At 41.6% G+C, this 16,840-nt stretch overlaps 1 protein-coding gene across 1 annotated transcript; it reads right to left on the bottom strand.

Annotated features, from left to right (window-relative positions):
- Positions 1-1,323: 1,323 nt before the first annotated feature.
- On the bottom strand, positions 1,324-8,861 carry RAMAC (RNA guanine-7 methyltransferase activating subunit). The gene is made up of 4 exons (XM_007433504.4): positions 8,762-8,861; positions 7,091-7,237; positions 5,000-5,176; positions 1,324-2,102 (listed from the first exon to the last, which is right to left on the bottom strand). Exons 2-4 carry the CDS (start codon positions 7,225-7,227, stop codon positions 1,901-1,903), a joined length of 516 nt encoding a protein of 171 aa, XP_007433566.1. The 5' UTR covers positions 7,228-7,237; positions 8,762-8,861; the 3' UTR covers positions 1,324-1,900.
- Positions 8,862-16,840: the final 7,979 nt, after the last annotated feature.

Below are 16,840 nucleotides of genomic sequence, written 5' to 3'. Positions count from 1 at the left end.
AGGATCTCGTCCAGTTCTTCTGTGAGGTGCTTTGTGACTTCTGCAGCTTTCAGAGAGTAAATGCCACTATCCTTGGGTTATGCTCTCATCGGCCGTTGTCAGGTCTTTTCCTGTCTGCTCAATCCTTGGCCATGAGAAGATATCTTGAAGCAAGATGCCTTGATTTTTGACCTTCCTAATGTGATATTTTGAACAGGGGGGCTTCTTTTATGTTTGAAGGTGGGATGGCAGTTATCACATCCATCCATGTTTTATCTGTAGATGCTAAACTTGCCATTCTAACATTGCAGGCTCTTAATTCCCAGGAAAGGTATGCACAGACTGTTCCTAGCTTCCTCTCTTGTTCTCTTCAGCTTTGCATCTAATCCATTCTTCCAGATGGTCAGTCCTGGTTTATATAGCTTGTTTCCTCTGGCATGTGACATGGGTATGACTAATCTTCTCTGTATCTTACTAAAAAGCACTGTGTGACAGTCTTGATTAACCAAAGCCAGTATCTTTGACCAAAGCAACAATTAATATCTATGGGCCCATCTGGGGAAATTAAATTTCCTTCCATTTCTTTTCCTTACTAGTTCTTAACTCTTTTTCTGTGCTTTGGGTTATGTTTTATCCTGAAAGGAAACAGCACGACTGGGTATGTATCTTTGTAAATGTGCTATGCCATGCCATTTAGCCATAATGTGGTTGATTTGTGGTAACCCTGCCATTATAGCCTTATCAAGCCATCGCTAAAAAGTTATGGTTTATTACAGTGTATGAACCCATCATAATATCTAGAGTGAGTGGTAAGAAACTTGGGCTTTGCAGAATGTGCTCACTACAACACCCAGCAACCTCAGTCATCATGACTGATGGATGGGGGATGTTGGAAGTTGTGGCTCAGTGACATTTGGAAGGCCACCAGTTTCTTGTATCCCTGATTTATGGAGGAAGAGAAACGGGTATTCTTTTTTCAAGCCTGAAGATGAACAATCTTCCCAACCTTAGACAAGGGGCTTCTGCTTGGGAGACAATCAGTAGGCAGTGCACTCCCTGTTTTGAGACTCATTCTTTCTTTAGGAAAAGAAACAAGATGCATCTCTTTCCCCAAGCTTTTGATCACTGAGTTCAGCATTAGTTTTGCTTCTCTGTTTTAGCTACTATTAGCTGCAACATTTGTTTTGCTTGTTTTTTTAGCTACTATTAGCTGCTTTGAGTATTCAAGCTGAGTAGACCAGGAGGCTAAATGTTGAATAAAATAATAAATCCAGCCCTTCATTGGGTGTCATTCCATGTTATACATGACAACAACCCATTCTGCTGAAATAAGAAACACAGATATAAGGGGACGCCATTTAATTATAATGAGTTTTGCTTTAATACAAAAACGAAACAGTGCTTAAATGCAGCATGTTTTACAATTACCTTCCCATTTATGTGACATTTTAGCTTAATCGTTTGCAAATTAAACTGGAAGGGTAATCGCCTTGCACAGATAAACATAGTAATAAGCCAGAGCATAAACAAAATAAAACCAGAAGTGCAACTGGTACTTATCCCTATCACGACATATTCCTGATATTCATCATTGTGTTTCTCATTAGTAACAAAACTGCATGAGTCAGGACTCAAGAGAAGATCAGCTCCCCTAGGCAAAAGTCAGATTCTCCTGACAGCCCCATTTCCTTTTTAGCAAATTATATGTGTCAAGATAAAAAACAGCGGAGTAGCAAACTCACAATTTAGCTGTTACACTTCGACGTCACCATCTCTGTCTCCTTCGTCAAACGTATCGCATATAAATACATAAAGGTTTCTACATGATGTATGAACGTTTGAAACGGAGTAAAATGGACGTGCCCGTTGCAACCCTGCACCTGCTCCCTGGTACACTGAAATGCCGATGCAAGCCTGCATGCTAGTAACGGCCGTACGGCAGCCCCTGGGAATGTGATCCGTAGCCGTGCTGCGGCCAGCTGTGTTGAGGGAAGGAAGGGTGTCCTTGTTGGGGCTGCTGGTAGTTGCTGCCCCAGGGTTTTTCGTGCCACTGATCAGATCTGTACCCTCCTGGCTGGTCATATCTGTTTCCCCTGCTTCGGAATTGCCTGCTGTCTCTAAATCTGTAAAATGGAAACATGGCATGCTAAAACACAGATTTATTTTCAGAGTACATCACCGGCATTATCCTAGCAGGGCGCATACATTTTGAAGAAGAAAGATACCATTACAGTTATGCTGAGTGAAATGGGGCTTATCTGTGTAAATGAAGAATTAATTTGATGGTTTGTCAAGTATTTGCATTCTCCTCAATTTGAAGATGTTGGATTTCTGTCATTTAGAAAGTGTATGGAGAGCTATGAATTTAGAACTTTGAGTTTCTTCCCCCCCCCATCCTTTTTCTTTTGCCAATTTAACCTGGTGCCTCTCTGGATATGTTAAGAACTGTAATTCACTGAGTAAGAACTGTAATTCTTATCTCTCCCATCTGGAGTTGAGGGGAGTCTAGTCCTCCCCAGCCAGAGAAAAGTTCAGTTAAGGAAGGAAGGGGACAGTAAAGCAAATGCAGGCAATTAGCACAAGCAGTGGTGCGACAAAATTTGGCAGCCCCTCTTTCCTGGTTCTTGCCATCTGAGACAGGCAGAAAAGGCAGGAAATTCAAGCCCGTTTGGGAAGAGTTGCTGGGCAGGGCTGACGCATTAACTCTGGCAGATCACAACTTGTGAGGCCTTCCCAATATCCCAGCTCTCTTCACCACAAAAACCAGTCTGGCCAACAGACAGGGATGATGTAAAACACTATCTAGCAACTTCTGAAGGGCCACACCTTGTCCATCCTTGTCCTAGAGAAGCAAAGCCAAGAGACAAGATGTTCTGAAGACACCATGTAACTTCTTGGCTGACATTATCCCCCCCCTCCCCACTGGGTGGGGTGCCACAAGCAGAAAGAAGCCAACATCTAACTTCTTAATGTCAATCTAAAATATCCTTACGATATTATATTCAGAAGTACAATAGAGCAGTTTTCCAAAGGAAAGCAATTCTTCTCCATCTTTATCAGACAATCAGAGGTACATCCTTTTTTTTTAAAGGAGGTGATTGGAAAGAGGGACAGTTTTTCTTTCAAGTTTTCTTTAAACTTCTCTTCAAAAAACCCCAGCTGAATTAAAACAATGCTTGGGCATTTGGAGTCCAGATCATAAGGCAGTTAACTGTTTGGCTTCTCTTTTCATCTGACTACTTTGCATTTGGTCACTTGATGTTTAAAACTAACTCTGGTAAGGTTTTTTTTTAATTTTAAAAACAGAACACCTTGTTCTTTATTAGCCACTTCTGCTCTCTAGTAACTGGTAAAGAATGAGATGAAAGCAGCAACCAACCAGATAAGGTTTCTCATCAAATTGATATGATTTTCCCAAGGATTGCTGTCTAAATAATATTTTAAGAATGTATGGGTAAATGAGGCTGAGGCCTGTCAAGACCACAGCTACATACCGAAGACTGTGGGTTCAGTCTCTCGGATTAGTAGCTGGGCTGAGAAAGGCCTCTCTCGAAGACAGTTGGAGAACACTAAGCAATCTGATTATATAACATACTTCATACTTGGGACTTTTTTCATTTCGGAAGGGAGCCTTCACACGAAACCTCTCTATGAACCATCTCACACGCATGCAGGGGTGGCTCCAGAACGGGCAACATCCACGGAGTCTGCCTTCCCGTCACCCCCATTTATGTATCTTTTAAGCTTAAGGTAAAATACACTATTTCTGCTTCAGTTACTCTAAGATGCAAGACACAGTTCACTTGCCAAGGATGCTTTGCCCTTTCTGTGTTTGGCTCTCCCTGCTTGTCCTAGGGTTTTTTTTTTTTTCGGCCTGGTCCCACCACCATCCACTTTGCCTAAGACCCAGAGATTCAGAATGAGCAACACAGCATCCTCTCCACTTTTCTAAAGGCCAACCGCCAATGTTAAGTTCAAGCTAAGGACGGGGCAGAATGTAAAACCAGAAGTTGAGGAATTGGATCCAGAGAGGTCTGTTAGGTGTAAAATCTCAAGTGCTGAATAGCGGACTGGGGGGAGGGAGTAGAAGGATGCATTTTCAGCAGTTACCAGAAGTCGCAAGTAATAAAGATCGAGCACTATTATTTAAAAATGAGTATGGGGTGTTTTTTTTTGACCACCAGGAAAAAAAGAAATAGTCTGTTGCTTAGCACAATTAGCTTTCTTGTAAATAACTATGCCATGGAAGACAAGCCATTTGGCTGGTCAGAAAAAGCCTGAAATCCTCTTCTCTGCCAAAAAAAATACTACTTGACAACCAGGAAGCAGTTGGTGCTTTCAAAAGCTTCGGTTCATTCCTCTTGGCCTCAAAAGCTCTTTGCTTTGCACCAATTGTTCAAAGGCTCTAGGTTAGTGTTTCTCAACCTTGGCAGTTTTCAGATGTGTGGACTCCCAACACCCAGAATTCCCCAGCCAGCCAGGGTTGAGAAGGTTGAGGTTGAGAAACACTAGGTTGAGAGGTTGAGAAACACTAACCTGGATTTTCCCTATCATTGGCCTGGAGAAAAAATGACCTCAAAGCACCAGCAACCCAGAATGGCCAACCAAGGGCTGTGTCTTCAGCCAGGCTAACCAGTAGTCTATTTTTCAAGGAGGAGGAGTGAGATCTTGGCCTTGCCCACTGGCTGGATTCACACACTTCTAATCCACATTTGGTTTCAGTTTAGTGCAGTGTTTGAACTCAGCCACAATCCTTTTCAGCTACCCGTTCTGAAGTCAAACAAGCCTTTGCCCAAAAAAAGCAACGCCATGTCCCAATTTGCAGACCACACTAAGCCACCATTGCTAAACAGTGGTTTGTTGACAAAGGCACCATTGGATGAGCTCACACATCATGCTAAACCAAATTCAGCCCAACATTACACCCCTATGCAGTGTGTAAATTCAACCATAAAAAGAGTCCACATTTTTTCCCCTATCAATACAATAAAAACTTTAAAAAGAAAAGCAACTATAATACCGATCTCTGTATCGCTGGTTACCACCCGATCTGTTTCGCCAATCTTCTAGTAAGGGAGGTGGATCAGCAGGGCGTTGAGCATACTTCTGGTACTCCTCATCTTCTGAAGTGAATCGATGTGCAAACTTATTTTCGTAATTCTGGAGGATCTCAGACACAGAAGGCACACTTGGTTCTCTGCAAGTTCAAAAAGTATCTCATAAAATGTCTGTAAAAGTTAAGAAATTAAAGTTACTGACAAACTGGATTTGCAAGGTGTCCGTTTTAGTAGAGGACATTTTTATGGAAGAAGGGGATAGAAATGCAATAAATAAATACACATACATCGTTGAAGTAAATGGCTCACTCAGACTTGGCTGAGGAACTACTTGCTTTGAAGTTGGAAATAACTTCTAAGTTCATACAGAACAAAAATTGTACCACCTCTGAACCATCAGGTTGAATAAAGCTCCCCAGCTGTTTATGGTAGCTCACTGGGTCAACCTTCTGGGTATTTTATCTGCTTTTGGAAGGCACATATACAGACAATATACAGCATACAGTTGTGACGTTGCTGCAGTAAAGCAGGCTTTGCAAGTAGATGCAGCGTTTCAATCTCCTGAAAACCTGACGGATCCAATGCAGAATTGGGATTAAAAAAAAAAGACACACACAATCTTAAATGTTTTTCTGGGCTTCCAGTCACAGGGAGGTGGTGACATGTTTGGCATTTAATCATTTGCAGCTTTCAACAATGTGAAAGAATTTCAGCAGTTGTGGGAGGCTATTTATACAATTACTATAGAGAGATTTTCCTAGAAAACAAGGCCACTGTCCCAATTTTGTGACCGACCAGGTTGTAATCCCTAGGTAATTTCTAAAGAGTGGTTTAATCATTCAGTTGCTCCTAGCTCTTTGTGACCTTGTAAACTCATCCTCAATAAATTTCTAAGCTAAGCTAATAATACATTTCTAATACATTTTTACTGGTATTCATACATATATATTTATTGCATGTATATCCCCTCCTTCAAGACATATAGGCTTAATGTTGCTGGTTTGGTTTTGCCCATATATTGTATGAACTTAGCTACTTTGATCTTAAGCCATTAATGTGTTTGCAAAGTTATACAATTTTAGTTTATTCAAAAACTATGGGTAAATAAAGCACAGATTAGTAGGGCGTGCATGAAGCTCTACAGCTGTTTACAGTTTTATTATCATTACCATTTATTTAGCACTTTAGAGGTTTTTTGATTTTCCTGTATGGAAACCCCATGCTCTTAAAACTACAGTATTTGCAGAACAGCTTACAATTAAAATTATGTTTTTAAAAATGCAACTAAAATGTACAAATAGGGACAGGAAGGCAATAGCCATTATAATAAACATTAAATATTAGATTTAAAGCACTATAAATAAGTTACTTTATTTATTTATTAAACTTGTCCCCACCCATCTTCCCCCAATGGGGGACTCTGGGAAGCTCACAACATATTAAAACAATAAATAGATATACAATTAAAATCTATAACAGTATACATTTACAGAAATAAAAGGAAAAAAAGGAAAAATGGGTTGTTATACCCATTATACAGGTCAGAATGTAGCAAATATTCTGCAGCAGCCAATTCAGGTACTGGGAACTGTCTCTTTAATCTTAGACACAATATCTGATCTCTTGTCATGATTCTTCTTGCATTTTCTGTTTTATCTTTATGCACTTGAGCAAACAAAAATGTAGGCAGATAATCTTTTATGGTTCTCACTATGCCACATTTGTAAACCACTAACATAGGTAGCAGAACATAGCCACATTTTTATCAAAGAAAATGGAAGGAATTTGCATTCAGCACTTCGATCTCTAAAACTATTTCAGAGTAGTGTACACAAAAACAAATATTCTTAATCGTGAAACATACAAATGCAGACACAGTCATTTAAAATAAATGGACCCTAACTACTGTGGAGCTATCTATATTTCGGCTTTATGGTTTCTTTTTCATTTTGCTATCTTGGTTTGGGCTCTGCCTTTATAGCATACACTGCACAATTATGCCTCCCCACAGCCATCCAATGAATATTAAGATAAGGAACATGTAACAGCCAGACCTGTTCATCCAGTCTTCAACTATAGGAGGTGAATCAGCAGAGCACTGGAGGTATTTTTGATATTCCTTATCCTCTACAGTATATCGATAAGCAAACATGCTTTGATAATTCTGAACAATGTCAGTGGTAGAAGTCATTCTGGAATTCCTGGAAATATTTTTTAAAAACCTGTTATTTTCTGAAAGTCAAACACCTATGTAAATTATTAACTTGATATTGTTAACAATCTGGCTATACAAAACCAGTTCAACATGAGTAAGTTTCTCCTTCCTGTATTAAGTGACAGCTGTCCTTTAAGGACTGTGGGCACATAAAATATGTACATAGTCTGAAGGAGTGCGTAATGGACATACTGGAACATGCAAATACGCTTTGAAAAAGAGCAAAACAAACAGTAAGCATTGTTTAACTTTGTGGTACATAACCTTCGAAGACACATTATTGCAAGCAGATACCAGGACAATGTAAGAGGCACTTAAAAAGGTAATTATCAGATTGTCATTGCTGTCTAACAAGTGAAAGTAACAGTCCAAGAAAAGGATTTGAATCAAAGCACAGAAGATGTTGGATAGAATACTCAGCCTCGAATAAATGCAACTTTTGAGCAGGAGCAGAATACTTCACTTTCCCTTCAGCTATATCCATTCTTGCGCTAACTCGCCCTTGTGGATGAGGTTATTGGAAGCACATTCATTTCTGAGTAAATGTGCTCAGGACTAAACTTCAAAAGGGCAACAGATGTTTACAGTTGCTCACAAGATAGCAGGACACCTAGTAGCCATCCCCTCTCATTGCACGTATCCAGCACCACCTGTTTTAAAAGGCTGCGTTGATCTGCGGGAGAGGCAGTCTGGTGTACTGGTTAAGGCATCTGGCTAGAAACCAGAGGAGCATGAGTTCTAGTCCTGCCTCGGGCACAAGCCAGCTGGGCGACCTTGGGCCAGTCGCCCTCTCTCCCAGCCCCAGAGAGAAGGGGACCATGGCAAACCGTTTCCAAAAAAACTTGCCATGAAAACTGCAGGGACTAGTCCAGGCAGTCGCCAGGAGTCAAAAACACTTGAAGGCATGTGCGCAGGTGCGCACACACAAGCTATGGAGTCTTTATCCATACAATCTTTAAAAACAAAAAACGCTTCTTGCAAGGGTCATTCTGGAAAAAGCTATGATTTTCTACTAGATTTAGGGCTACTAAACATCAGGGATAGAGTATATCGCAACTTCTGCTATCAGAGGCAACAGGGCTCCCGACCAGCTGCAGAGGAAGAAACAAGGGAGCGCGTCGTTGCCTTCCTGTCCCGCTTTTCCCAGACCTCTAGCCACCTGCCGCGGGTCTAGAAATTACACAACGGGTCTGGCATCGCAACATTACACAACGAGCCACCACGGGGGTGGGAGGCAGAGGGAGCAGAGAGCCGGAAAAGAAAGCCATCCTGATCTGAGCCGGATCCCGCTCCTCCCGGCCGCTCCCCCTCCGCACGCTCCCGGGGATGAGCGGCGGAACCCTTGCAAGACCCAGAGGACTAGCTCCTTGGCGCAGAATCCAAAACCATCCAGGAAGAAAGGGAGACGCCGGGGAACTCCCGGACGGCCGTTTTTAAAGCCCCGCAGGCTTTAGAATAACCAATCATGATTATTATTATTATTATTACGGTGGTTGCTCTTATTACCCACCACCCGCGAGGCAAAGGGAAGAAGAAGAAGAAGAGCCCTTCGCTCTCGATCCGACGTCGGGAACCGCCTCCCTTCCGCCCGCTCACGCCCGGACTTCCGGTTCCGCATCGCCCCGCCCACTGGAAGCCGGCCTCGAGGCGGGCCGATGGGCGGGGCCTGAGCGAGCTATAAAAGGCGGGCTTGGGCGCTCGCCTCGACTTGTGTGAGGAGCGGGTCGGTGCTTAGCTGTCGCCCTTCAGAGTGCGGTTGTTTTTTCTTTCTTTCTGAAGAATAGAGTCTCGGTTCCAGCGTGGAGGGGGGGAGCAGGTTCCTGTCCTGGCAATTTCCTCAGCCCACTGAGCAATTGGCCCCTAAAAGTTAAAGTAGCTGTCTTCCTGTTGGCAATGCTGGTGCCTAGAGTTTATCCTCAGCCTCTCTCTTCCCTCAGCCTCCCATCTGGCTGAGGGAAGGCTTATCTTCTAGACAGGACAGCAGGGCCTTGAGAAGACTTGCTGGCCGGGCAGGGCCGGCTCTAAGCCAAGGCTGAGTGGGCTCCAGTGCAGGGACACCAAAGGCTAGGGGTGCTAAAATTGAAAAGACTTCGGAAAAGCACCATTAAAATGAAAAGTAGTAACGGGTTAGGGTGTGTGAACCAGTGTGCCCACTCAAGGTTTAAATGTAGTTTTGGTGATGTAATTAAAATAACTCTGTAAGTAGGCTGAAAATATCCAGGAAAAGAAAGAAAAATGGTCCAGGGCTGAAAATCCTAAGTGTAAAGCTCAAAAAAAAAAAACAAAAAAAACCAAGGGTGAGCCAAACCATAGAACTTGACAAAATAGGACGTTGTCTAGGGCAGGGTTCCTCAACCTCAGCAACTTTAAGATGGGTGGACTTCAACTCCCAGAATTCCCCAGCCAGCCATGCTGGCTGGGGAATTCTGGGAGTTGAAGTCCACCCATCTTAAAGTTGCTGAGGTTGAGGAACCCTGGTTGAGGGCACCAGAATGTCTAGAGCCAGCCCTGCTCACTGGGTTCTTACATGGCCTCATTCGACCCTTTGTGTCAAACAGCCACAACAAGGGCAGTTTGCAAAGAGCCAGCATCAAAGCAAAGGACAGGCCGGCTTCCCTGATACATGAAAACGAGCCCTAGCTGTGTTGCTCAGTTCACAAAACACGCACGTGAATGCCAGACCGCGTGACGATTTAGGATGCTGCGTGGAAAAAACCAGTGAGCTCAGAAGCGTAAGGCTGCAGGCTAAGTATCCAAAGAACGCTATGGTATGTGCAGCATTGCACAGCTCAGCTGGGCCTGCGTATAAATATTCATATTAAAGCTGAAGAAAAGGTCTGATGCTCAGTGTCAAGTAAACATCAAAATAAAATATTGCTGCTGGCTCCAATGGACAGAGAGAGGCATTCAGTAGAAGCCCTTGTGTTATGAATAACGACATCATTGTGTAACTGATGCAAGTTATACAATTTGTGTGATGTCACTTGTCTCCCCACGCCCCAGTTAACCCCGTAAGATGTTTGGAGTCCACTCTTCTGGACTGTGCATGGACAATAAGGCCCGGATCTATCAACGCCTTTTGCTTGTAGTCCCTTCCTTGATAGCTTGGTGGGGCGGACTGGGCTGACTAGGTATGGAGAGTAAGTTGATCTTCAAGTGATCCTCATCACCTGGAACCATCTTTGGGGTCAGCCTTTTCTATTTAAACAGGAAATAAGGGAGGAAATTACCTTGCAGAGCAGGGCTTCTGGAGGTCTTTGCAACCCTTAGTAGCAGCACCCCATGGGGTCACATGACCAGGAGGGAGGCAGGCTGGCTTAGAGTGGAGTGATCGGCAGCGTTCCAAGCCACAGCCCGGCTCTCTCCCATTGGGGTGTGCGTTTCATTTCCAGAAAAACAAAATTTTCCTGGAATTTCTTTTCTCCGCAGACTCTAGTCTGATTTGGCCCGCTGTTGAACTGAATCTCTCTTTTGATATTTTCTCCCCTGTCCCGCACAAATTTGGTCCCATTCTATTCAATGCTCATTTTTTAAAATTAGAATTTTACAATACAATAAAAGTACAAAGAAAAAGAAGAAAAAGAAGGGAAGTGAAAAAAAGAAAGAAAACATAGAATTATGACTTCTGCCCTTCCTTCTATTGATAATTGCCATTTTACTCTTTGACCCTTTTTAATCTCCAATTTCATAAATCACTGGTTCTGTCTTTTCTTCTTTCAGCAAAAAGTCCGTATAAGACTTCCAATCTTTTAAAAAAGTCTTAATTGTTTTTTCCCTGACCAACCTGGTCAGCTCTGCCATTTCCACAAGCTCCATCAATTTTATAATCCAGTCTTCCACTCTGGTTATTTCATTATTCTTCTATCTTTGTGCATACAATAATGGTTACCGCAGTTACCATATATAAAACTAATTTTCCATATTGCTTTTCTAGTTCAGCATCCATAAAGCCCCCATTCTGTTCAATGTTCAGAGTGGTACCCTACTGACAGACAAATGGACAGACAGACAGTTCTGAATCCCTTTCTGTCCCCCATTCCCATTGGGTTGCCAAGAATGAAAAGGACATCCCAGCTGATCCATGCCTTGATCGGAAGGAAGAGCTTTAGCCCTCGCCCTCTTTCAGTTAACCGCACTGGCAGATGTACCTCTGGATATATGCCCAGCACATTTTCCTCTCCACAAAGTGACCCCAAAAGTATGCAAAGAGCTTTGGCATCAGAAGATGTGATTGCGAGACACCAAGTGCTTTGAAAAGCTGAGTGCTGTTGCATTGCTATACGCTTAGCACCCTATATCACCTGGTATAAATTCAGAATTATGTCCTAGGACTGGACACCGTGCATACTAAAAATGCTAACAAAATCTGGGGATAAATCCTTGGTAGTCTTGGCTCTATATTAAGTTATTCTCTCAGAACAGCTTTTAGGCAGCAGCCTTCAATGTTCTCCACACCATGTAGCTCTCTCTGGAATCAATATTCCTCTTCAATCAACATTATGTGTAGAGACTGGGGGTGTTACAATACCTTTTAAATAGACACCAAAGGAACAATTCCAAGTCCCTGATGGACTGAATTTCCAAAACAATGCCTATTAGAAGAGCCCTTCTTAGCCCTGACCTTTAAATGTTAACTGCCTGTGTATTTTTTTTTAAATTGTTTTTATGTTGAAGAGCCGACATTTTTATAATGCATTTCCAGAACCTTTCTTTTTAGAGATGGGACTCTTACGTAAGCATATAATACCACCCCCCCACCCCCACTTTCTAATACTACCTATTTCCTCCCTTATACTGATCATAATCTCCTGCTGGGGACAGTATTATTAAATTGGCATAGCCACATAGTGCTTTGAACTATGAAACACGGAGAACCTACGAGTTGCCCAAGAAGTCTAACTCATAGATCGCTCTAGATTGCAATATTCTTGCTATTGCTGTTTTCTTTACATCCCCATGATAAAGCCCAATCCAAAAACATTAGGGAATTCCTGGAAGCTTGGCGTTCCGACAAATTAGCCATCAGTAGACATATAGAGATAAACCACGTTTACACACCATTTAGAATAGGCAATAAAAAAAGCTAAGAAGGAATCAAAAAGACCAGAACACATCCCCTCCAGCAGCCAACACCCAGAGAAGCAGGGATTGACACCAGACAAACAATCAGGCAGAAAACAATACCCTAATCAAGGAACTACCAAGAAGAAAAACACACCCCCACCAACACTGGCAGGGCAAGCTACTGCGTATAAACAGGCAGCAAACTCCACACTTACTCACACTGATGATATTACCTAGCTGGGTAATGAAATGTCTGCAAACAAACAACCAAGCTCAGAGACCACCAAGGACTCCACATGCCACGATAAAACCAGTTTTTTAAAAATGTATGTCAGTTGAAGTACACTTTTCTTCTGGATTATGGTTGGAGATATCCTTTGCTCTCAAAGCTAGTTTTAACAGTGCTCCTCTACAGGGTTCTAGCCTTCAGTTTGAGACCCCAGGATTAAATGGAAATACGTATCATCTCACTGTAGAGGGCAAGATTTAAGTAGGTGAGCTGTGTGCCTATTCGTCTGCTGTCTGGCTGCTAATTCCAAGGATCTTGCTCTGGTTTTGTAGGGTTCTTCAGTTTTTAAATGGAACATGGATGTTTCCCTAAACAGATGATGTTCTATAACAGAAGATTTATGCCTGTTAGTCCAAGCCCTGGTCCACAGTTTAAGAATGATGAATGCAACAATTGTTTGATTTCTAAATGTGGGCCTAAGGCACAAAGTTAAAATAGAGTATTCTGGGCATGTTCTGCTAAGCACAGGATGCCCTTATGATTTTTTTTTTTTTTTTGTGATTCTTGCTTTGAATGTATTATAAAGAGATCTTATCTATTAGTACTGAACTGGGCAATTTAACAAAACCTTTCTTCTTCTTTTTTAAAAAATAAGATACACACACCTCAGTCAGATACCAGAAAATGTGCTGGAAACAGAAGGTTTTCTCCCACCCTCTTTCAGAATATATGAAAAGAACATTTTATATAGGCAGTTAACATTTAAAGATCACAGTTACAAGAAGTGCACAGTGTCAGGGGTACATAAGGCTCAGTCTGAGAACACCACTCACCAATACAAAGAAATGTGTCTTAAGAACTATGGCATAACTGTGCCCCCAGATCTAGATATGATGACTAGACTTGGAAGAATTGACTGGTTAGAATTATGGCTGAAATACTTGCAGCATATCCAGGATCTGTATCAACCCCATAGTGTTGCAAATGGCAAACATCTCACACATTCCAGAGTTGCATGGAAATCTCCAAACCGTAAGCAGTAATTTTTAAAAAATTAACACGTTTAATAATACGTACTACTAAATTCAGTGTTCTATGTATGCACATCAAATGTGGTTAGAGAAACATAGAGACCTGGAAGGGACCATTTTGGCCACCAAGTTCCACCCAAGTCCCATTGCTCAATGTAGAAATCCAAATTAAAGCATTCCAGTTGAACTCATCCCATGAAGGGCCCCCTACTTCTCCTGCTACTTGATTCTACTTATTGTGGTCCCATCACAGTGAGACTGTGGGACAAACATCTGTGCCCCATTAATAGAAATATGAAAGTAAATGAAATAACTGAGGTTATAACTTTCAGAAATTCCTATCCCGTGATACACACTGTCTCCTAAAAGGAGGTCACTTTGTAGACCATGAAGTAGCCCAGATTACATTTCTGTAACTGTTCAACTGTTTTTAGATGGAAGCTAAGGAAGGTTCCATCTAACTATTTTAGATGGATAAATGTAGCTAAGAGACTACCCAGTTAGGGGATGAAGTGGGAGGAAAGTTGATGAGGGCAATGCCTGACTATCAGAAATTATATATACATGTGTCTGTATTTTACCTCTGCTCCCTTGGCGTGATGACAAGTGCAGAGAGGATAGAGGCCAACTGAAGAATCCCTCCAGATCCTCATCCTGGCCCTGGAGATGCATCAGCCTCAGACTGTGCCAAATGAGTGACTTTTTTTTTCCATAAAGAACAACTGTCTCTAACTTGATGTCCTTTTGATACGTTGGAACAATAATTTCTCAGCATTGCTGTCCAGACATATCTGGAAAATGACAGGTTGAAGGTAACTGATGTTGACTGTGTGTATAAGGGGAAAAGTCATGGGGCATTTTGGAAGTAAATTTAAAACAGATGGACAAAGCAACAGAAAAGCTGAGCCAAGGACATGCCAGATGGACATGGACATATTTAAAGACTTGGGTGAACATTAGTTTCCTACTAGGGGAACAAAAATCAACCAGCTTACCCTCAACCAAATTAAAAAAAATAAACCAGACAATGGCATTTTGTGTGTATGCATGTGTGTGTGTGTGTGTGTGAGAGAGAGAGAGAGAGAGCAAAGAACACAACGTGGACATACAAGGTAGAGCCATAATGGAATCCTTATATATTAAGGGTGGATTCAAGATTTTTTAAAATATAGTTGTGAAAATTGGCTACATGGCAAATAAATAACAAGTTGTTCATCATGGCAATTCACAAGTACTTTAATTATTATATGCAGGTGTTGAGAAAGGTAATGTGAATGTGCAGAAATCCCAGATCCCAGATGTATCCTTTAGAAACAGAAGAGGAAAAACCTCCTAGTCTGAAAGGAATCCATTGCTAGTCAGTATGGATAATACTAAATCAGATGAGCCATTGGCCTGACGTGGTGTAAGTCAGCACGCAATTTGCCTTATATTTTAATTCCAACCAAGTGTCAGAGTTGTGGTATCATGTCTCCTCCTTCTCCTTCTTTCTAGGCCCAGATCTTTCCTTTTGGGATTTGTTTTCCAAACAAAGGCTCTTTGCCTGCTTATTGTCTCCCAAAAGCAGTGGCTAGTTATAGAACATGGATGATGTATTAAACAGGCCCTTGGTCTAATCCAGAATAGTTCTTTTATTGCTCTTTAAAGAAGAAATATGGAAGTTGTCCAGTGTGAAAAACAGTTGTAGAAATTAATAACAGAGCTTGCTACAACTCTTGATTTGGTAAGGACACATGATTCAAATTATGACACTTATCTTCATTCACTGCCAAACTAATCAAACGTAGGGTTTTCTTCAGCCTGTTGCATAGAGTTTGTTTAATAAATGGAATATACAAGTTAACAGAATTGATTTAGAAATGGAAGCCTAATTTTGCATTTCCCAGTTCTTGACGTAGTCATTTCAGCAATTGTCTCTTGCTCACAGTTATTCATGTTATTGTCACCTTGTGTCTGGATTCCTGCAGTGCACTTTACATGGGGCCACCCTTAGTGACCACTCCAAAGCTTCAGCTGATCCAGACTACAACAGCGTGGGTCGTTATGAATATCCCTTGGTATGCCCACCTAACACATCTCCTCTGGAAGCTGCAGCAAAAGATTCCTGGGTGCAATTCAAAGTGTTTCTTCTTACGTATGAAGCCCTTCATGGTTGGTGCAGGGTCAGGTTACTGGTGAGACAATCTATTTCCAGTGACATCAGCCCATCCAGTAAGATCAGACAGGATCAAAGTGCTTTGTTGTTTGGCAATGTCATCTGGCCGGGCCCAAAAAGTGGGCTTTCTCTGTTGCTGTTCTCATGGTTTGGAATAGCATCACCCCAAGGTTTAGTTAGCCCTGCCCCTGTGTAACATGTTTTGGAAAGCATTAAAGACCTGTTGTTTTTTTCTCAGGCATTTGGTCTGGATGAGTTTTTCTCCTAGCACCTATAGGTTTTCTGTGCTATTTTTTTGGATTATGTTTTTCTGTTTTGTTTTCTTATGTGGCTTTTACTGATTTATTACTGTTATGGATAATGTACACCACCCCGAGTCATAGGCTTAGGGCAGCTATATATAAATGGATAAAGATAATTAATTGATTGATTAAAAATTAATCTGTAGCATTTCAATTTGCAGTACACAGGCTTTGCACGATGATGTCCACCGGAATTGAAGAAGGAAGCATTAAAATGTTAAACTGTCTAGTTGGTTTGAAATACAGGCCTGTGTTCGTTCCACGAGCTTGGATTATGAATCTCTGATGACACAGAGTTGGATATTTTAAGCAGATGTCTGTAATTTTTCTAAGGCATGGGGATTTGAGTGACAAGAGGCTGAGCTTTCAAAACACCCAAATTACAGGCATATGTGAGAAAAATACTTTGCAGAATGAAATGATTTTGTCATTTAATTAGCTTGAAAACGAGGCTGGTTTCTTCCAAAACTGCACAGCATTGCTTTTCCTTTATAGACTCTGTTTTGTTCCTCTACAGTTTGTTGCTTTGTCTATCAAAACATTCCAGATCATACATAGGCTTGTGAGGTTCGAAGGCCACTTAAAGAATGTCATTCTGTGTTGCAACCTACTGAGTTCGCACAGCTAAGTTATAATATGATTTCCTTGTTTGCAACTTGGCATGTTATATGAATCCTACCAAATGGGTTTCTTCAATAAATCATGGGTAAATAAACTATGGCTTAGTGTAATGCATGAACTCAAGTTGAAACTGGTTCAGTAAACTGTAACGTAATTTGCTTGGTTTAGGTTTAGCATGGTGTGTGAA

This window comes from Python bivittatus, unplaced genomic scaffold (assembly GCF_059951505.1).
Source record: "Python bivittatus isolate LINGU-HERP-01145 unplaced genomic scaffold, Pbiv_v1 ctg000530_np1212, whole genome shotgun sequence".
Taxonomy (NCBI): domain Eukaryota; kingdom Metazoa; phylum Chordata; class Lepidosauria; order Squamata; family Pythonidae; genus Python; species Python bivittatus.
This window is presented reverse-complemented; position numbering and strand designations above follow the sequence as displayed.

Excerpts from the sequence above, each read along its gene's own strand:
- RAMAC (XM_007433504.4), bottom strand. The coding sequence starts at position 7,227 with ATGACTTCTACCACTGACATTGTTCAGAATTATCAAAGCATGTTTGCT. Across the intron at positions 5,177-7,090 it reads GTTGAAGACTGGATGAACAG|AGAACCAAGTGTGCCTTCTG; the intron begins GTCTGGCTGTTA and ends TTGAACTTGCAG. Across the intron at positions 2,103-4,999 it reads AACCAGCGATACAGAGATCG|ATTTAGAGACAGCAGGCAAT; the intron begins GTATTATAGTTG and ends TCCATTTTACAG.